General features: G+C 37.5%; 1 protein-coding gene across 10 annotated transcripts; it reads left to right on the top strand.

Moving 5' to 3' along the window:
* Nucleotides 1-17: 17 nt before the first annotated feature.
* Nucleotides 18-21,618, top strand: RNF170 (ring finger protein 170). 10 transcript variants are annotated; one of them, XM_054054717.1, is made up of 8 exons: nucleotides 18-106; nucleotides 2,117-2,172; nucleotides 8,647-8,790; nucleotides 13,143-13,218; nucleotides 14,599-14,710; nucleotides 15,071-15,144; nucleotides 17,074-17,178; nucleotides 18,893-21,618. In XM_054054717.1, exons 3-8 carry the CDS (start codon nucleotides 8,654-8,656, stop codon nucleotides 19,160-19,162), a joined length of 774 nt encoding a protein of 257 aa, XP_053910692.1. In that variant the 5' UTR covers nucleotides 18-106; nucleotides 2,117-2,172; nucleotides 8,647-8,653; the 3' UTR covers nucleotides 19,163-21,618. The 10 variants fall into 10 exon arrangements, with proteins under 10 accessions (XP_053910692.1, XP_053910693.1, XP_053910694.1 ...); XM_054054718.1 differs by lacking the exon at nucleotides 18-106 and adding an exon at nucleotides 303-322; XM_054054719.1 differs by lacking the exon at nucleotides 18-106 and adding an exon at nucleotides 347-697.
* Nucleotides 21,619-22,491: the final 873 nt, after the last annotated feature.

Genomic DNA, 22,491 nt, shown 5'->3' with positions numbered 1-22,491 from the left:
TGAGGAGGCGGGAAGTGGCGCGCGCGACGTGACGCAAAGGAAACGCGACGTCGGCGAAGGGTGGGGAGGCGAGCGGAGTGGAGCGGCGCGCGCGCCGGCAGCCCAGGTACCGCCGCGCCCCTCCCCAGCCGCAACGAGGCCGGAGCCGAGCCCTGCCGAGCCCTGCCGAGCCCTGCCGAGCCCTGCCGAGCCCTGCCGAGCCCTGCCGCGCGGCACCGAGGTGCTCCGCGCTCTGCTGCGCGGCGCTGAGCTCTGCAGCGCTGTGTCCTGTACTGCTCTGTGCTCCACTGCCCCGACCTCTGCTCTGTCGGGCTTCGCTCTGGTGCGCTGCCCCGCGGTGCTCCGGGCCCTGCTACGCCTGCCCCGCTTCTCCTGTACTGCGCTGCCCCGAGCTCTGCTGCGCCTGCCCTGCGCTGCGCCGTGTACTTCCCCGAGCTCTGCTGCTCCTGGACTGCGCTGCCCGGGGCTCTGCGGTGTTGGACCTGCGCGGGGTGCGCGGTGCCTGCGCGGGACAGTGACAACGGGACACGGCCGAGAGGGACCTGCAGTAGCACCCGCGGGCGCTCTCTTGCTAGGATGTGATACGGTTTGGCTTGTGGAAGGAGCAGAAAACGGCCTTACTTTCCTCTGAGCAATCCTGCTGTAGTAAAAATAAATTGACGTAAAATAAAAGTACCTTAGGTAGCATTAGCTGCGGGTAATTACATTGATTTTTAATCCTGAAGACGAGGAATGAGTTTCATGGCCAGAGTAGCTCCCTATGATGCTGCAAAGGGATTACCTGAGGAGTTAAAGAAACTTTTCTCAGTTGCCAGTTGAATTTTGGCCTGTATAAAGTTTGCTGTGAGAACGTAGGGCGTAATGATAAACTGTGCAGTTCCCTCCCATCAGTTAACAACTGGCTTGACATGTGACAACTTGGAATAGCAAGCAGAGTGCACTGATAATAGCTGAGAGCTGCATAAACAAGAAAGGAAGGGTTGCAGATCTATTTTTTTATCATTTTGTTCATGTTTTCTCACAGTTCTTCAATTATATAAGTTAGTAGCGTGGACAAAATATTAAATTTTTCTTTATGTCAGCTGAATCTGAATTGTAAAAGCTATGAAAGTTCTCAAGTTCTCCAAGAAAAGTAGCTGATCTCATTGTATAAGCCACTGCTTTGATTTTTCAGTTGTAAGTTCAGTCTCTCTTCACTTAAAAATGGCTTTTGGGTTCAGGAATAAGTTTAAAAGTCCTAGAAAACTACGTATGCTGTGCAATTATAACTTTCTGTGCCAGATTTTAGTGTGTGTTTTAAGCTATGTGTTGGGTACTTTTGACAAGTAGTGCTTTCAGAAGCGTGTTTCGGCATTCAAGGTTTTCTGCTGCATCTTTCCTTTATGTAGCTATTTCCCACTCTGTTTTTCCTTTTGCCATGACATGTAGCTTGTGTTTTGTATTTAATTGGTGCAAGCAGTAACACTTTGTCTTGCTGTCTGTTTTAGTTGGGAGATTGTGTGCAGAAGCATTGCTTTCTACAATAAAGAATTATTTGGCACTTTTCTTAAAAGAGAATTAAAGACTTTTTTATTTTTAGCTGAAGCATTACTGTATTTTAGTAAACGCTATTATAATTAAGTGACATTATTTCCTTTCTCTTCCTGTCTGATGGTAAAAGTCAGATATCCAAACTGAAGGTATTTGCAGGCTTTTTCTCATGTTCCTATGTGCACATTAATTCAGTTCAACACTCTTGTTTTTTTTTTTTTAGAACTCTATACATACCTTTCAGTATGTTTTAGCCTTATAAAGCAGTGGAAAACTTTGTTGAGTGTTGTTTTACATGGGTCATGCATCATCCAGATAGATATTCCAAAGAGTAATCCTATACAGACCGTTGAGTTAGCCTTTTTGCTTTAAGCCATCAGCATAGTTTTCAAGCTCATGAGAAATGTGTCTGGAGACTTTTTTGTTTTCCCAGTAGCATGGTGTGTTAACTTGGGATTGATTTCCTTTCAGAATTGCATCTGCAGTTTGCATTTGTAGTATTTCTAACTTGCAAAGCATGGTTCCGCCAGCAAAAGAGAATACCTACTTTCTTTTTTTTTTTATATATTTTTTTTTGTCTCTTTAGGAAAGAATGTGCCTCAGAGACTGCTGACCTCAGACCTTGAAGACCCGCTTTGCCAGGCAAGTGCCTCAGTTGGTCAGTTCTTAAAGTGCACTGAACAAAATTATTATCCGCCTACTGAAATTGCCCTCTCCCCTGTTTGGCAAGACTTTTAGCTTTTTCCTTTCTCTTTTGCCAAGAGCATGCATGCACATAAATATGGTCAGCATAATCCTAAAAGGTGGTTTATGGTGAAAAGATAACGGCGTGTTGTACAGCTGAGTTTGGCTTTAATTTTGCTGTACCAGCTGAGCTGCTTTGTGACTCCAAAGTTGCTGCTAACTCGTAGTAAAACTGTACTAACAGACTGCATGAAACCCTAGAAAGATATTGCCAAATCAGTTGTGATAACCTTCTCATGGAATGTATCTTGTCAATTGGTGTGTTGTTATATTCATTTTTTTGTAAAAAAAAAAATCTCTTAGTAAACGTGCCTTTCGGGTGGTCTCCTGATTTTTAAAACATATGGAGATATTTAATACTATAGATTATGTATGTTTTAGTCAAATATGACTATGCTCATGACAATGAAAAGCTAATTAATTCTGTTTCCCCAAAATCAATTTTTCTGAGTACGCTGTCCAGCATTTCCCTCGTTTTTGTTTTATAATGCTATATGTGACTACACCACTAGTTCAAAGTCCAGCTTTATTACCCTAAGATACATAGATAAAACGTATCAGCTCAGGTCTTAGCTGATTTAGGATATATATATGATATATATATATATATAATACCGGTAAACTCATGCTAGAGTGTTCAACATTGTTTATATGTTCACTGCTCATTATGCATGCTTAATGCCTGCTGTTGTTAATACTTTCTGAATGTAGCCTAGGCGTACTTGTGAGTTACTAATGAATGAGAGTAAAAATAACTGTAGGATCCAGTTTTTTTGGGTCAAATCCATACACGAAATCCCATTCTTGACCATGTACAGTGGCTACAACCCCTTACTGCTCTGAAGTAGGAAGTAGTTCGAGAGAGGTCTTCAATATTGCCCTAAGTTTAAGAATTTATCTTTATTTTGCGAATTAATGTCTGTTTTTTTTCTTAAATGAAAGAAAACCACTAAAAGTATGCCTTAGATATTTCAGTGTACGCTAATATGCATACAGGGGGTGGGTTACAGAATAAATATGCTCCATTTTAGTATGCTTAAATGTTAAAAGTTGATTTCTGTAGTCTAAGACAGATCAATCTTACTAGAAATCTGTTGAGATATATATAAAGCAATTTTTTTATTCCTTTTGCCATGGAAGTAAATTTTGAGAAATTAAAGCCTTTTTGGTCTTAAAAATGTGACTATTTTACTAGTGGAAGAGGAATTAGCTTATTCTCAAGACCACACAATCTTTACAAAGTAAAAGCAGTGTTTTCAGGAGGAAGGTAATGCTTCTACTAATAAAAGAAAGATATTACAAGTTCTGACTTGCACCCTGGCCCACCACCACCATCTTCATTTTATAGTTCGTTTTTTTCGAGCGCTGAGGGGTGTTGCCAATACTGCATCAAAAAGAAAATATCCTGAACTAAAACTAAGTAAAAAAAATCCAAACTCTTTTACTTTCACTTGGTTCATTCCCAGCCCATCCCTGAACGGACACATGTTATCCAAGTCGTCTTTCATGCCTTGAGCAAATTGTACCACGCTCTCAAAGTCAATAAAATGTTGTTCTTAGTTACTAGCTTGTATCTCATGCAGTATTGCTTCTGCTTTATCTCCATGTTTACTTCTTGGCCTTGAAGCGAGCTACCTTTTTTTCATGTATTCCTTTGGTTGCCAGTCCTAAGCCTCTCTCTGTTTTTAAGAGCAAAATTAGCATATGGTACTTCCCTGACAGAGTTGGAAAAAATGCTCTGGAAAACTATGGAGGTATTCTGACTTTGGATAGCTGGTAACAAGTATTTAACATATCATGGCAAACACTGGATCATTATTCCTTTCTTTATGAATCATTGTGTGGGGTATTGTTTTATCTGTGCTGTATGTTGAACACTAGAAGTCTTCATAATGCTTTTCAAATCTGAAAAATTAAGAAATAATACATCAGCATTGCTATATGTCCTCATGCACTCACATTTCCCTGTGATCTGTGTGAGTTTCCAGGAATAAAAGACATTGTAATTGCAGTATTGCTCATTATGGTTCCCTTTTTTCTTTTTTTTTTTCTTGCATAAACCTGCATGCATTGTTCATACTTAACTGTAGAGAGGGAAGTATAACTTTTAAGACCTGCAAATTCTGACTTGAAATGTAAGTAACTTCTTGTTACTTTCCATCAGTGATGGCTCCCAGAAAAACTGTGAATAAACAAGCGGGTACTCTGTGATGTTTTTTGCAAACAAAACTATGTGGTTTTACAAACAGTAAATTCCACTCTATTTCCAAGCACTTTGTGGACAATTCAGTCTGAGGTTGTTTATGTTCTGTATGTATCAAGAACCCTGATGCAGATAAACCTGATCCCTGTCTAAGTACTGTGCAGCAAAGTCTAGTTGTAGCTTAGGTAGCCCAGGTGGAAAGCAAGAGTAACTCCCTGTCTTTCCCTCTCACTGGGCAGTCATGTTGTTTTACTTCAAGCAGGTGCCACTAGTTTGCAGGTGAGATTAAATGAAACTAGGAATTAAGTTTGGAGCTCTTTTGTTGTGTCTTTTAAAGTAGGAAAAAGGCCAAATTTTTTATATTTTTTTTTTATTTTTAAACTTTGTAACTAGTACTTTTAACATTCTGAAGTTGATTGTATAAATTTTGATTTTCATGTGAATATTGTTAGATGTGGTTTGGCTTTCATCCCCTAATTGAAACACAGGGTGGGGTTATACTTCTGTTCAAGAAAGTTATACCTGCTAAATGGCTAGGAAAGGAAAAAATACTAAATATAACAAAAAAAAAAATTCTCAAAATTTAATCTATTTTCAAATTACTGCCGTTTTTTTCCCCGAAGCCATTCTATTAATTTACGGCTTTTCTCAGAGAGCGAGTATAGTCAGGAATTAATTTTTTGTGTAAAAGAATAGAGGCACAGCATTAAAAAAAAAACAAAGCTTCTTTGTAATTATGAAAAGTAGCAGAAATCTACAGAGGAAGAGAGAACAACTTTGAAATGAATGTCTGAAAAGTCTGTGGTGTAGAACACTGATCTGAAAAGGATTCTATAATTAAAAAATTGATGAAATACTGTTATTTTTGCAGAACCAGACAAATGTAATGGATCAGTATAAAAAGGTGGAATTTAATACAAAACATATCAACGTGCTACTAAAGAACATAAAATTATTACTAATTATTATTTTGGGAGAGATTAGATGTCTGTGATAATGTCTTGTTTAGAATGTCATCTCTGATCTACATTTAGTCCTTGTTAGTGCAGGTTGTCTCTGGGGACTGAAGGTTCTTCTTTACATAATTTAAGAATAAAGTCTCCTGTAATCTACTTATTAGTTATACCAACTGAAAGGGCACCACTGCTAAACACATGCACTGGGAGGCAAGATTAGCTGCTATTTTAGGACTGTCAGCAAGTCTACAGACCCACTACAGATGCATTCATTTGCTGTTGTGTTTGCACCTGAACAAACATGAACTGCAAGCTTGCAGTTCAGGATATTTTGTTTGAAAATGTTCAAAACAGACTTGAGATCAGAAAAATTCCTCCCTTCTTCAGCAGACAGCTTCCAGGTAGTGTATTTTAGCAGTGTTCCCCTTGTAGCCATTGCTTTTTTTTACATGCTAACCCAGGTTTAAGAGTAGGAGGGGATTGCTACTGCCTTTTCTGAGGTTTGGATGACTGTTGTAAGAAATTATTTATTGGCCCTTTGAGGTGAAATGCTTCTGTTTCTAGTTCCTAGTCTGCACAATTCACATCAGCCCTCCTGTGCAATAGTCTGATTCAGAAAAACTGCTAGAGGTAATGAGTAGAATATGCACAGCACTTTTTGGCTGTCCAGAAGCAGCAAGAAAATTAAAACATGAACAATGTCAGCCTAAGGCATCAATAGCCCATCTTCTCTAGCATTTAATTATAGAAGCAGCTAGGAGAGAGACTGAGACAGAATCCATTCCCTCCTCTATACATCTTGGAAGTATTGATACATAAGTGGAGACCAAGTGGTTGAAGTAGTGGCATTTTATCTAGTCTGACCGTGCAGAATTTCTTTTGGACACTAAGTTTGTGTGAAAATGTTTATTGGGAAAGTCTTATGTGGTAAATGGTGAAATAGATAAAAGTAACCGGCATTATGTGTGGAAAGGAACAGAAGGTGAGGCTCCGTGTGTTTCTTACTCCTATTCTGCTGCTAACCTTGGTACCACAGTTTGATCTTTCAAGATGAATGCGTGAGCAGAAATGAAGGAAAGCAAATGCAGTGAGTGTTATTAATGGTAGGTGGATAAGGATTAAGAGTGTTGTTGTATGCAGAGAGGGAGAAAGAGCTCTAGAGTCTTTAAGGCCATTCAGGGAAACTGAGTTACCTTTGTGTGATACTGACAATACATGTGTTGGTTTCAGAGTGCAGCAAGCAAGCAGTGACACAGAAAGTCTTTCAGGTGTCAGTGTGAGAAATACTTGCCTTCCAAAGATGCAGTTAAAAACATCTACATGCCTCTGCCACAGTATGTATTTCTGGAAAAAAGTGTGTAACACTTATTGGGGTGTACTTGTTATTAGCATGTTGGTCCGTTCTAACAGAGTTGATGCAAGACAATGGAGAAATCGTCACTTACCAGTTCTCTGCCATTTACTTCTTTCTGGGTTTGTACTGAGCAGTCAACCCAGAAATGACAGTGTGACACAACAAAAATTAGTGGACCGATAATGGTACTAAAGGAGAGAAAACATAGAAGTTCAAGATACAAGTGTGCTGCTTGAGACAGAGTTGTGGAAAATGAGCATCACAGAATGATGTTGGGTAAGACAAAGAAGCTGCTTCAGGATTAGATGTGCAATGGTACTTGGTTATACCACTTAGTGTTTTTTACAATGATGTTAGACTATATCAGCTTTTCTTGCATTGCTGCTAAAGAAGATGGCTCCCACAAATACAGGGAAGCTTAGACAAAGCTCCACAACTTGGAGAGTGAAAGTAGCTATCTTGCCAGGGTGGTCATTACAGGTATGCACTAAAATCCCTACAAATTGTATTCCATTCCAGGTTTGCAATTAATTCAGGGCCAGGTGGTGTCTAGTGGTGTTTGCTGGACAGCAAGGTTGAAATTAAAACGTGACACACAAGCTGTGAAGTAGAGAGAAACACTGATGAAAACTTGTAAGCTTATGGCACACACAGTGGACTAGGAAGTAAAGTAAAAACTATGAGTCTTCCCTGACCTCAGGGGACAGGACAAGGGGGAATGGCCTCAAGCTGCGCCAGGGGAGGTTCAGAATGGATATCAGAAAAAAAGTTTTTACAGAAAGGGTCATTGGGCACTGACAGAGGCTGCCCAGTGAGGTGGTTGAGTCACCATTCCTGGAGATAATTAAAAGACAGGTAGATGAGGTACTCGGGGACATGGTTTAGTGGCAGGTAGGAATGGTTGGACTCGATGATCCAAGAGGTGTTTTCCAACCTGGTGATTCTATTGTTCTCTGAAAAATACTTTAATTGTGTATGGACGCAGCTTCAGCATGACTTTTTTGGTCATTAGCCAGAGTTAGCTTAGCTCTCCTGGTTTCATAATATTCACAGCTGTAGTTCATTTCACTTCTTGATTGCAACAGGAGTGATTTAGTAGTGTTTTGGAGACTTTAATTTGCTTGTCTCCAGCTGTAGGTTAAAGCTCTAGGGTAATAAATGTTGGCATTGTCAAGTCATTCTGAATGTTGTGTATGTGAAATGAATATAAAACAAATGAGTCTAGCTAGGTAAGGCTGACAATACTCCTCTAAGTTTTTTCCATTTCCAAGTGAAGGATGGCAATGCATAGAAAATACAGATAAAATATGAAGTTATTCTTGTGTATCCAAATGGACATTTAACCCTAACACCAGCTAAACCTGAAATATCCTTTTTTCTTTCTTCACAGAAGTGGTAAAAATAAGGTTTCTAAAAATTACACTGTCTCAGCTTAGCAGCGATGATGTGTTATGTAATAGCTAAAATTCCTGATAATGCAGAGTTGTTATACTTCTTATAAATGTCCTTACATATGTCTATGCAATGACATATTCTTAGGCAAGTATTTGACTCATGTTTTTTAAGAAGGAAAATCTTAAGATCACAACAGCCTTTAAAGACTTGTTCACTACTGCACAAGATGAATGTTTTGCAGCCCTCTGCAAGACGTTCAGTGTCTCGTAAAAATGAATATGTTCCCTCTTCTTATATTATTTTTCCCCCCAGCAATGGCTAATCTGTTGCTTTAAGAATTTATTTTGTGTATGAATAGATGTGTATACTTATTATTTGCATTGATTATGTTTAGAATGTATGTATGCCCATATATGTTTAAAATATATATATGTGTATGTATATATTTCTTTTTTACATTTTAGAGCTGTGATGGCCAGTCATCAAGCAGAAGTTCAGAGTTTGAAGCTAGATAATGATTCAATTATAGAAGGAATAAGTGACCAGGTACTGGTGGCAGTTGTGCTCAGTTTCACTTTCATTGCTGCTCTGGTATATACACTTTTAAGGTGAGAATATGTTGACAGGAATTAATTTATATACCTGCATTTGTAAAATTGTAACTTTCTCATCTAATTTTTGTATTGGTATACAAGACTGGGACTTTGTGACATTATCGAAGTGATTGTTTTCTCTCTTACTCTGTTCAACTAATTGCTTGGCAGAGTTTCATGAGTTAGAATGAAATTATGTGTTTTTCAAAAGTGAAGTTTAACCCCTCCTGGCCTTTTAGATGATAATGTTCATCATTTCTTAAGATTGAAAATGGCTAAATTCACAGGCTCTATATATGGTTGTTGTGTCATGTTTGGTTGGAAAGTACAGATTTGTCAACAATGACTATTCAATTAAAATTTGACAAAATCCTCCCAGGTATGTTCTAGTTGTGATCTCCTTCCAAAAAAAAAAAAAAAAAAAAAATTGATATAAAATTGAATCTGAACACACAAGGTTTGACAACAAAGAGAATTCAGCTTTAGTGACATATTGGTATTATGGAATTTACTGAGGAGGATTTGTCCATATGAGAAGTATTAGCCGAGTAGCAGGTATTTGAGAGCAAGCTACAAAAGAAAACAGAAGTGGGAAGGGTTAGTTGAACTGCGAGGCACTGCTGCTGTTCTAGACCAGGAGGTAGCAAAGGAATTTTAAGAGAATTGTATGCACTTCACCTTGCTTTTCTTTCCAGGCTGTTTCAGTTATTCACTTGGCTTCAAGAGTCCTTTTCCCTCTGGTTTTTTATGCTTTCTGTACCCTTATGCTGACATTTTTAGCACTCGTGACTCAAATTTTAAGTGTTTAGTTTAAAAGTAAACATTTTTAACTTTATAAAGGAAAGTAAATTAGGAATATGAAAAAAAGGGAGTGGAACAAAGGTCAGCAGTGAGCAGGAGTAACAGGAGTTCTCTCAGGATTAGAGTTCAGAGATGTGATATATTGATGACGAAAAGCGACTTGGAGAGGAAGGAGTAGTTACTAACTATCTGTGGTATGACAAGCTAAGTGAAAAGTTTCTCTGCAGATCCTGTTACATACCCTGATGGTTTATTTTCTGAAGAGGCAAACAGGCTGGGACACAAAGCTTCCTTTCTTTGAAAGTCTTGAAGCTTGTTTACTTACGCATTGTATGACTGACTACTGGAATTTCTATCAGCATTCTCTTAGTTCTACACTGTGCCTTCCTGGTACCTTCTGAAATTGTCTATATTTGGCCGTATTCTTCCTCCACTTCCTTTATATTGTCTCCATCAAAATATGCACAGTGTACTAGAAAAACTGTACAGTACAAAAAGTAGAGTATTTCTTATTTATTTAGCACTAAAGAGGAAGTGAGTGAGAAAAGGACTGTTTTCTTTTTCTTCTGTAGTTACCTTAGGCAATACAGTGGTCTGTGTGTTCCTTATGCTGCGTTTCTTACAGTGATCTCTTTGCCATCCGTACTTCTCTATGCAACACCTGAAATACTGAAGTTGGGTAGGAACAGTTCCTGTGTAAAAAAATGCGTGAAAGAAAGCTTTGCAAGGTTGCAGGAGCTGAGTGAAAAGGGAAAGTAGGCAGCAACGGGTGTATGTTGCAGTAGATTTTAGGGGGCGTAAGTGGAATATGTAAAGAACAGTTATGGGATATGGTTACTGTACTTGTTTCTTGTAGGGAGAACTCAGGGCATGAGCTGAAGGTCTCCGTGCTTTTGGTGGATAAACTCATTAGCAGTAATTAACATATATACCAAGTTGCAGATATTTATTTCAGTCACTATAAGATACTTTTGCAAAGCCTGTGTTTCTTTGTGTTATAAATTTTGATAAAATGCAGTCAGGTTTTTTTCATCATCTTTTAAACTCATGAGCAGGTTGTCACATTACAAATGAGACAGTGAAAATCTAGTTTATCCAACAAATTAAAGGGAGCCTGACCCTCAAGTGTTTTGTATCAGAGATTGCCTACTTGTCCCAGGTGACTTAGCTAACCCGTGTTTATGAATCTGCAGGTTTAGATCTTTTTGTCTCACTCTTCTATCCCATCATACGGTTTGATTATAAGATCAAGTCAGTATTTTGAGCAGAAGAGAGATTCTAATCCTTGGAAATCAACAATGGCCATGGTTGCGCAGTGATATACTGGTCCCTATGAGTACTGTCCTTCCTCTTTCTGGTGATGATAGTGTGGTGGGGCACTTTGTTGTCTGAAGTACATTCTTACTACATCATGGGACTTTTTTCCTGAAGTGGTGGAGTGCTAACATTCAGAAATGGGGAATTTTAAAGACTCCATGTCTAACTTTATTTCTTTTTGGCTTTTGTTTGATAATGCCTTTAATTACATAGCTCCATGCTGTTTTCTATTTATTTCATATATTTTTTCACACTTAATTCCATTACAGAAGTTATGAATTGGATATGCCTTGAACTCTGCCTGTCTCTTCTTGGACATTGTTCAGTGTTCTGCTACCTCAGCATCTTATACATAAGTGACAGATGTTCTACATTCTGTATCTCTGCAGCACTACAAATACTGTCATGTATTCAGTGTAGCATGTGATACCAGAGTAAGGTCATATAAATGAAGTACTTGTACAAAGATGATACGCAACTATTGTACAGGTAACTTACCCTGTCTACTTTTTTAATTCGAGCACTTAAGAGTCCTAGTGTAGCTTTTCAGTGGGTAACACTTTAGCAGTAGGTTTGTCATTAGTTGTTCTCGAAGGAGTTGGAATAAACTGATTTATAATTCACACCTTCCACTTGTGTGTGATTTGAATTGAATTTCAGCATATGACGAAGTTCTGGCAAACTGAAGATGCAAAATATGCTCATTTGTAGCATCTAAACAGGAGAACAGTTTTATACATATAACATGTAAGACAGGCAACATCTACAAAATCTGACTCATGGGAGATCCATGGGAGTGGGCAAGAAGGGTTTTGGTACCAAGAAGATGGTGCACTTCCTATCATATAACTTTTATATATGTCACCCAGATTAGTGTTAAATTAATTTACTTTTTACAGGTAACTCTGTAATTATCAGCATGAAGAATATGGGGTTTGTCTGTACCTTTTCAAAGAAAGCCTGAAGGAGACAAAATGTTAAGGATAGCAGTAATGCAGTATTATGATTGCTCAGTATTATGCTGGAAAGAAACTATTGCAGAAGCTTCTAGAGCCATCGAGGAACTTATGTAAATAGAACTCCCACCAGAAAATGTCCTAAAAATTTAGCCAGTCCAGTCTGCAGGTCTGACAGAGGGTCAGCTTTCCTAGATAACCCTTGGAAGCAGTACAACTGTTTTTCCACCATCCTCAGCTAATGTGGGAAAGAATTGCTCATATTCGTAGGATGAAAGCCTTATCCTGTCTGCTTTTCTCTCTTTCTTCAATACAAACTGACATTTCTTCACTCTATTCTTTAAAAAATGTGGGCAGTAGTTCTCATTCTCTTCTGAACTTCCTTCACCTTCTCTACATGTTTTTATGCATTTAGTCCAAAATGGAAAACAGAATCCAGCTGAGACCTCAACAGTGCAGAGCAGAATGTATCCCAGTGAAATCCATATGAATAAATAGAGCATAAAAAATTCACAGAGTACTATGCTGTTGACTCATATTTATTGTATCTCAACACTTCTTAATTTTGTCAGCGTCATTTTTAATTCCAATTCTTTCCCATTGTGCATTTTATCTTCAAATATGTGATATATTCAGCCTTCTCTCTTCCCTTGGCATCACTAACCTGTAGTTTTATTGCTGTGTAGTCTTTCTTTTTCAAGAGTGATTTAAAAACAGTGATTTCTTTTTATATCCAATCTGCTGATAGTTACATAAACTCAGTATTCTAAATCTAAGAGTTTGCCTTGCCCTTCTTATGTAAATTTTATGTCTTAATCTTTCATGTAGCTCATAAAATTAAAATAATTAGGATTTTTCAACTCTACAACTTAGATAGTAAGTAAAAAATTAAAAGATTTATGAACATACCAACCATATAAAAACTAGCAGCGGAGACAAAAATTAAAAGTATGATGAATGTCGAAGCTTTCAAGCAACTTGATTTTTTGCAGGTTAATGGCTTCATTTTGTTACAGCTGAAAATCTAGTTTTAATATGATTTAATGATTGATTATGGAGCCTTTCTGAAAAATCTTGCTGCTATACAGCTTTAAGTGTCCTGAATAACTTTACAATCCGAAATAAATATCCTATTCCCTTACTTTTTTGTTTACTTCCTTTAAAATCCTTTATAGCAGGAAAGAATCATTTTTTTCTCACCTTTGTTCAAGTTTCTTTTAATTTCAATCAGTTATTTTTCAGTGTTGGGTCACAGTGTTTGTTTTTTCTTATTGCTTTTAATTCCTTTCACAGAAATGAACATCAGAACATACATCCAGAAAATCAAGAGCTAGTGCGAGCCCTTCGTCAGCAGCTTCAAACTGAGCAGGTGCTGTGCTAAGTTTTGTCATCATTCTACTCTCTCATTTGTGGTAGGGTAGAGTTCTCTGCAGTTCTGGAGGAAGCTGGTCTTGAAAAGTTCTGGAAGCTTACTGTACAGAGGCATACTTGAAATACGTCGAGTAATGAGATAATGTAGGCATTTTAAAACAGTAAGTTAAGTAATGAAATTAAAATTAAACACTTGGTTGTTTCTTTTTTCAAACAAGTTTTTGCCACAAGGTGGAGTATGTTAGATTATGTTGTGTGCTTCCTGCAATGTTTCTGGGAACTTTCCTTTCCTTTAGGAAAGGAAATCTAGAGTACAGCTTGCTGCCACAGGAGAGGGGTTAGATGTTTAGGCTGATAAGCTGTGTGTAGCAGAACAATGGCACAGCAGCAAGAGCCAAGCAATAAAACTGACGGACAGAAGCTTTTTACCAAAACTATTAGTGACAGGACAAGGGGCAGTGGTTTTAAACTGCAAGTGGTTAGGTTTTAGATGGGACATAAGAAACTTTTTACGATGAGGGTGGTGAGGTGCTGGCACAGGTTGCTCAGAGTAGTTGTGGCTGCCCCATCCCTGGAAGTGTTCAAGGCCAGGCTAGACGGGGCTTTGAGCAACCTTGTCTAGAGACAGATGTGCCTGCCTATGGCAACAGAGGTGGACTACGTGATCTTTAAAGGTCCTCCCAGCCCAAACTATTGTATAGTTCTGTGACTGCGACCAGTTCTGACATAGGAGAGTCTGGGACAGGTTACTGCAAATTGCCAAGTCCCAGCACTAGTTTAAAAAGTCATACTTTTGGAAAGTATTGAGTCTTTCATCATAATATGTCTTGAAATAATGACAGATTTTTAACTACAAAGCATATTTTTGTGGAAGACAAATACAGAAAAATGGGGAGAAAACACATTTCATGGCAGTGATTTACGTAAGCTGATGTCTGTGCTTGGGCTTGGGAACATTAAATACTGCAGCTAGTAAGCAATACAATTCAGTTAGCTGGGTCTGAACAGAGCTGCTTAGGATAATGAAGTAACAGTCTAAGTCTGAGTTGTAATTCATGCTTCAGTGTATCTACTCTAACTTAAAATGAAGGACCAAGGAGGTTCTTTCTTCTCAGCCTTCAAGGGGTTTGAAGCACATACTTATGTAACAGATGAAGAGAAAATAATAGCCTTGTCACAAGATCTTGGCTAGTGAATCAGATTTGGGATTTAAATATGCTTGTTTTTTTAAATGTAAATCTATTTCTCTTTCATTTCACATAGTTTTGTATTTGACTGACTTCTAGTAAATGAAAGTTGTTATTATTATTATTTTATAATATGGTAGACTTATATAGAAATAGTTTCTATAACACTTTGCATTTCTGTTCTGTTCCAGCAGGATGCTTCTGCTGGTGACAGACATCACTTCTACACAGATATGTCTTGTCCAGTCTGTTTGCAGCAGGCTACATTTCCTATAGAAACAAACTGTGGACATCTTTTCTGTGGTAAGCAAGAAACACATAAAGATATACAGAAATACAAAATTTTGGCACTAGAACAGTCACCCTAATGCAAAGCTTTGTTTATCTGTTTATCTTCTGTCATTTCAGGAAATGATGCCAAATGATACCTTACAATTAATGGTGCAGTTTAACCTGTTTGAGACTTTTCTTATTAATAGCATTGGATCTGAACACATTGGTTCTTGGTATCTTCAGTGAATGCTGTATACCGAACATTAGAAAAGACAGATTTAACCTAACCACTTATACGCTTCTGTTGTTTTTCTTGATGTGCAACATATTATTTCATGCACTGGATGTTTTGACTTAGAAGTTTAAATGTCTCTAACTTGCCTTCATCAGGTTCCTGCATTATTGCCTACTGGAGGTACGGCTCTTGGCTTGGTGCCATCCGTTGTCCAATCTGCAGACAAACGGTAACGTTTTAAGTAATCACGAACCTGATAGTTTGGCTACATAGTATAGCTTATCGAAAAGCTTATCTATGTGAACTGCAATAGTGAGACTGACAGAAGTCTGAGAAGCTGAAAGAATATGGATGTGTGAGACGTAGTTGGTGGGCACTATATTTTTCTGAACTTTTTTCTTTGCCAAATGTCTCAAAAAATACAGATTGTTCCTGCAACTCAAATTAAAGTGAACAGCACTGATAACTCAGCTATTTTTCTGTAAAGGAATATATCAAACCAGAAAATAGAAAGATCTTGACTATGATTCTTCCATGCTTTCTGTTTGGGATGTTACGTAACTTCTTTACCAGAACTTGCATCTGAAAGACCTCCCTGTTGTGGAAGACTGCCAGTAGGCAGTATGCTGCTGGTTTCTGAGAAGTACCCTCTCCCTTCTTTCTCTTCCTGCCAAAAAAGACTATCCATGTCAATTTCTTTTTTGTCTCTATTTTTAGTTTGTATGTATTATTAATTTAAGCTTTGTAGAGCAAGCATTAATTTACTTCCTACGCAACTTACTTACATTGTCAGTTTGAAATATGTCCCTGCAACTCATTAACACATAGGATCTCTGGATCTTATAGTGTATGTTTTAACAAAAGTACATCTTTATTTTAACAGTGCACTGACTACAGAGCTAGTAACTTCTGATGAATTATATAACATGCTTTATACCCTTGCCCGTACATTATAACCTGCTTTGATTGTATGTAACTGCAGGACAAATAATTGCAAGAAGAGAGAGGAAGGAAATAAAAATAGGTATGACTAGAGGAAAAAGACATGTTTAGAGTGTAGTCAGTGAGGAGAGAGAAACAGATAATAAAGGTGAGGAAGACGAAAAAGGGGAAAATAAGTGATTTTTTTAGTGTCTCTCTTAATATAGATATTCTTCTACATTTCACTGAGAAACAGGTAAACGGAGTGGTACTGCTTGCATGGTTATGTGCTCATTCTGCCCCTGTGAATGAAATAAGAACAGAGATTTATAAATGAGGAATGGAAGTACGTACACATGAACAACATGAGTCATACAGAAGGTTTGTGGCAGGGCTAGGAGTTTAGATCTGCTTGTGCTGTCACTTGCTAAATGTGGTTGCTGCATGGATATGAGATATATATTTAGTGACCAGGTACAGAGGGAGTTTTTGAAGGTTATGATAATTTAAAGTGCTATGCATTTTCTGTTTCCTATGATAACTTGGCATTGTATACCTGAACATCACTTCCAAATACAAGTCTTAAGTTTAGAAACTCCTGTACAGAAAGGTGACATAAGATATATGTGAATATGACCTTATATGTTTTTATGTTTGCACAAAAGCTAACCGAAGAATATAGCAGAATTGTCTGTAATCACAGAAGAATTGAAGGTTAACATCTTTTTTCTGTTAGCTTATTACTATATGTTGTTCTCCTTGTTCTTGGTATGAGCATCTACATGAAAAAGTATGTGTTTTGCTGCTTGTTTGCTGAAATGCGAGGCCATTCTAAAAATAGAAGATGAATGGCTTTCTTGGTTACTTTATTTGATTTTGAGTTTAGGGAACAAAACTAGATCAATTTGGTGAATTAACTTTATTCTCCAAAAACATGTCCCACATTTAAGTGTTTAGAAAAATTTCCTGTAAGCCACTCTTAGAGGGTTCTTACACTTGCTTTCAACAATCTTTTAAAAAATTAGTAGTCTGAAATATTTGTAAGTAATTAATTTGTTAAAACTTAGCAGCAGTATCTGTGCTTTTTTTTTTTTTTATTTTATTTTACTAATAATATTCAACTGGAACAAAGTTGGGTTTATGTTATTGAATGGAAATTACTGTTTTCATTTATAATTCATAATGTCTGCATTTGGAAGGCAGTTCATATGTAACAAAATCTCCCTGCTGTACCTAGGTAACACTGTTTTTACCACTCTTTGGTGAAGATCAGCAGGATGCAACCCGAGTATTTCAAGATGTTAATGATTACAATCGGAGATTCTCAGGACAGCCCAGATCTGTAAGTTTTGGATAAATTTGTGTAGAAGTGATTTGCCCCCCACCTTTTTTTTTTTTTTTAAATGGGATATGAATTTTCACTTCATGATGCTCAGAAACTATGCAAGTTTTCCTTTGGAAATTCTTGTTTATGTAGTTGGGCCAAACCCATGACCTTGAAAATATTTATTTGTAATTTATGGAAGTGTATGGAAACTTGCATTTTTCTTGTGAATGAGGTCTGCTAATAAACCTTGAGTCCCCTATTCACATTTTAAGCGCTTTTTTAATTATTACTCATGAATTTGAAAGGATTAATAATTAGTTGGTGAAAATACTTAATGAAATACATAAGATGGAAGGAAGAATATTTGCTTGATTGATGTCTATATCAATTAGAAGAATTGGAAGTTCTACTCTGTGCCTTTCTTCCTCAGATTTCAAGCTATATGTGGTCATGATTTTAATTTTCCTCCTATATTATAATACAGTCTTTATTCTGCTCTCTGAGTGAAAAGAATAGGAGATTTTTTTAAATTTTTTTTTTGATAAATAGTTGAGAGAGATGACTGAAAACTTTAGAAAGTCAGCCTTCTGAGCTTGTCTTTTATCTGCACATTCTGGTTGGCAAGGTGAAATGCATGCATATGAATACTAGTAACTTCTCTGCTTGTCTTCATCTGTTCATTGGGTTGGATTTGGATATAGTAGCAAAACATTAGCAAGAGAAAATTACAGTCCAAAGAGACAAAAGAGGTGTAAGATGGTATTTTTCTGTGTGTGTGTTCTAAACCACAGAATAGTTACGCTTTTGATTCAGAATAGATTGAAACTACCTTTCAGGCTCCATTGAACCTTTCTGTGGGCTCTGTGTCTAGTCCACAATAACCTGTCTGAAGTCATGCCAGAAGTCTGCATTAAAGCCATGATTGGACGAGATAAATTGTCTTTGATTTATATACAGTATATTGTAGTAGCCACACACAAAATTCCTTTCTAGAGAACATTTTCAGCCCTGGCAATAACTTTTTATTTTAATGTCATGGCTTTGTGTAGAAACCATGTAACAGCAGAAAAGGAACCAGTATCAAAAAAATTTCCAAGTTCACCCTTCCCTATGCCTCACAACAAAACCCAGATGTTTTCTACTGACCAATCCCTGGTTAAGATAACAAAATCATCGTAGGAAAGTGGAAGGGAGCCAGGGATGGATTCATTTAAAGATTTTTTTAGTTTGCTTTGAAGCTTGATCCATCCTTTGGGAAATTCTGCGAATCACTGGTTATATGCCAGGGGAGGGCGTGCTGTGTTTCAGAAGAACTGCATCCTATTCTACTTGACCTATTGTTTTTTGTTTCACTCGTAGTCCTTAGTTGTTTTCCATTCTGATCAATAATTCACTCCAGTTAATCTGTTAGATGTTTCTCATTTTCTCAATCATTTGCTTTACTCTAGTAGTCACTGCATTTGCCATCGTACGTAGTAGTGAGTTAAATGTATGTTTTACAATATAGAATAACACAGTTTGACTGTTTCTTGCAAACATACTTATTCTAAATCTCTCTTTTTACCCCACCAAAGTAAACCCAGGATGTCTTGTCTTTTTTTTTTTTTTTTTTAAAAAAAACTTACAGATTCCAGCTGTAATGTATAGAAAGTTCAGGCTGGAAAAAAAAGACCATTAAGCATGGGCCTGTTGCTAAAGCGAAATACTAACTTGGTTTCTTTCTTTGTAGATTATGGAAAGAATTATGGATCTGCCTACTTTATTACGGCATGCTTTCAGGGAGATGTTTTCTGTTGGAGGCCTCTTCTGGATGTTTCGCATCAGAATATTCCTCTGCTTGCTTGGAGCATTGCTTTACCTAGCTTCACCTCTGGATTTTCTTCCTGAAGCCCTGTTTGGAATTCTGGGGTTCTTGGATGATTTCTTTGTCATTTTTCTTCTGTTGATATATATCTCTATCATGTACCGAGAAGTGGTAACACAGCGACTGAATAGATGAAGTGGGCAAAAATGCAGGAGTAGTTGTGGAATGTCTGGAGAACTATAACATAAGTATGATATAGCAAGGTGCCTGTGTACACTTTCAGTAGTTAAATTTCATAGCTGGTCATCGTATAAAATATGAAGGGGTAGGATGTGGTGACGCTTAACTGGAATCTTTAATTTGTGTATTGCATATGCTTCATAAGGATGAGGTTAGTTTTATCATATAAGAAGCTATGTTCATCTACTTCTACCTGATGAACAACTGTACGTAATCAAAGAAGAAAACACATTTTTGGGGTACATGGTTTGTGAAAAGGGAGTTCTGGTAAAGAACTAATACAAAAATCTGTTCAGGTAATCTATAGATATCTATAAGAAAATTCAGAAATTCTTCATAGTGCAGTTGTCATGGCTAAATTGCTTAATGTCTCCTTGTTTGTGAGCTAGGGTTTTTTAAAACAGAAGTACCTTTGTGTGTGTCTCTGGCAGAAGAAACCCAAGGATCGCATTACAGTTATCACCCTGGCAGTTTGCAGTCGTCCACATGCTTCACAATAACAAGGAGAACACCTCAGTATTGCTTGAACTGCAGTATGTATGGCTGCATGCAATTTCTACAATTTTATTTATATAGTTGGGAATATACACACAGTATCTGGACAAAAAAGAGAAACTAATATTGAGGGCACTGGGTTAGTAAGTCTTCTATTTAAATGGGAGCATGTTTTTTTTCTCCAGGCTTGTTTAGCAAGGTTTTTATGCTGCTTTGGGTCCATGCAGTGTATCTGGAGTGAGACTGTGCATTCCTTTAGTTGCATTAAAGCACGTAGCCAATGGAGAGAACCCTCACATTTTAGATAATAGTAGAAGAAAAAAAAGTCAGAACTGGATGTTTACACTACAGAAATTTACCTGAATGTACATTTTGCAATACAAGTATTAAACAACTTAGATATTGAGGTGTTTGGTTTTCAGTTGGAGTTTGCTTGGTTGGTTGGTTGATTTGGGTGTGGATAGAGGAGGTTCTGAATTACTTTCATAAAGATCTCCGATAAGGGACCACAGAAAAATCCTGGAAATGTTTTCAAAAATACCAGGATAGTAATTATCCTAGAGTTGATTATTTTTTTCATGATGAATTTGAATATAGGCTATCATAGCTACAGAAGTAATTGAAATACAGAATGTTTGAAAATATTTCAATTTTAAGACATGAATGCCACTAGAATGGTTGAGAATATTCTAGACCTATGTACTTTTTAGCTAGAGGAATGATAATTGCCATTCTATTTTAGCTTCCTGAATACTTGAAAGACAGTGATCAGACAGGTGATTCTTTGTGTGTTTACATGTATGGGATGAGACATAGAATGAAAGGGACCTTTTCACAACATCTGTGTTTTGCCCATGCAGGCATCCTTGCATAGCTTCTAGCGTCTAGGCATGTGCTAAAAGATGATAGAGCTGGCACCTGACATGTCGTGGTTGGGCTTGGAGATTGTCTTTGGTGTCACTGTTTTAAATGGCATTCATGTAAAACTAAATTCACTGATTCTTCGTTGGAAAATTTGCTCTTGAAAATCCAAAGACATTTTACAAATTAACTGGAAAGCTAATTTTTTTTTTCCCTTGTTGCTGTTAGAGATGGGCAAGAGGAGAAACAGGAAGTGAAACAAGGATGGGAGGAGAAGAGCAAGACAGAAAACAACATTTTTGGAAGTAAATGCTATTGGTTGTGGAAACTAACTGTTCCTGAGCATTTTAGTAGAACTTTTCCCTTTGTGTTGGCATTGCTAATGTATGGTGATGGTTTAGTGGCTACCTCTTTCAAAAGTGATTAAGGTATTATTGAGGAAGTGTGGGATATTCATGAACTGTTAGGTATATATACAAAGCAAGATAGTAGTTTACGATCTTAAGTAAGACAGGACTTCGCAGCTTTGCTGTAAGCATTGTTTTGGTTTTGTTGGTTTTTTTTCCCAAGAGACTTAACAGTGAGAAAAATCCAGAAAAAGTATTTTTAACTGAGCAAATTTAGCATCCCCTTTTCTCCTGGGGTTTAACTTGTGAGTCTGCTTAGAGAAGAGTATGAACTGCTGTTGTACAACAGCTGGAGTCTGTTCATGGAATCTGTTGATCTAGTACTTCCTCCATATCCTTATCCTGTGATTGTGTTTATACTTTTCCTCATGACTCTTTAAGTCCAGGGTGGATATAGATGTACATGAAGCTGCTTACTGATTTCTTTTCATTGAGCTTCCCAATTCCATATGCTACTGTGAAGTTCATGCAGAAGCATCCATCTAAGGGATCTGCTCCTGAAGAACAGACCTTCTTGTGTACCTGAAATCATTTACAAGCCACATCTGTGTAGCTATATAAAGTTTACCTGTGTTCTGTTTCTTCCTTCACTACAGTTCTGCTAGTCCGAAGGGTGTCAGTCAAAGGCTGCTACTTACTTTTGAATAAAAAGTATGTAAGTTAGCTGTCTTGAGTTCTTAGCTTGAGCTTGACTTAATCTCTAGAGCTCCCAAGAAGCTGGAGATTAATTCATGAGCATGTAGTGTTCCTGAACTGTGTGCTGCCAAGTTGTTCTGGCAGCAGTGTTAAAGGTAAGTGCTAAAGCTGAGCACTGGTGTCAGAAGTACATGATGCATCTTCACAAGCAAGCACACATACTGGTGAAAAAAGAAGGATATATATCAAAATTCCATATGCTACTGTGAAGTTCATGCAGAAGCATCCATCTAAGGGATCTGCTCCTGAAGAACAGACCTTCTTGTGTACCTGAAATCATTTACAAGCCACATCTGTGTAGCTATATAAAGTTTACCTGTGTTCTGTTTCTTCCTTCACTACAGTTCTGCTAGTCCGAAGGGTGAATTAACTTTATTCTCCAATATATATTCTAAGCTTAAATTCCACACATTAAATTCATTACAGGATTAGAACCATCCTTCTTTTTTCACCAGTATGTGTGCTTGCTTGTGAAGACTATTTTTTGGTCCTGCAAGCCACTGCTAAACAGTATTATGACTTGCTCAGACCTTTCTGTGGACAGCTGTAACGTGCAGAAGCAACTGTCCTGCAGTGTCTGGCTGTTGTTCCTTTACACAAATCTGAACTAGCTGTAAGTTAGCTGTCTTGAGTTCTTAGCTTGAGCTTGACTTAATCTCTAGAGCTCCCAAGAAGCTGGAGATTAATTCATGAGCATGTAGTGTTCCTGAACTGTGTGCTGCCAAGTTGTTCTGGCAGCAGTGTTAAAGGTAAGTGCTAAAGCTGAGCACTGGTGTCAGAAGTACATGATGCTGTGTGGAGAGTGACTGCAAACACCGTGACAGT

The sequence above is a fragment of the Cuculus canorus genome, chromosome Z (assembly GCF_017976375.1).
Source record: "Cuculus canorus isolate bCucCan1 chromosome Z, bCucCan1.pri, whole genome shotgun sequence".
NCBI classification, from domain to species: domain Eukaryota; kingdom Metazoa; phylum Chordata; class Aves; order Cuculiformes; family Cuculidae; genus Cuculus; species Cuculus canorus.
The sequence above is the reverse complement of the archived record's forward strand: the minus strand, read 5'-3'. Positions and strand labels throughout refer to the sequence as shown.

Bases quoted from the DNA above. Each gene is read 5' to 3' on its own strand.
- RNF170 (XM_054054714.1), top strand. The intron at 15,145-17,073 runs GTAACGTTTTAA...TGCTGTACCTAG, and splicing joins GTCCAATCTGCAGACAAACG to GTAACACTGTTTTTACCACT. The intron at 17,179-18,892 runs GTAAGTTTTGGA...CTTTCTTTGTAG, and splicing joins TCTCAGGACAGCCCAGATCT to ATTATGGAAAGAATTATGGA.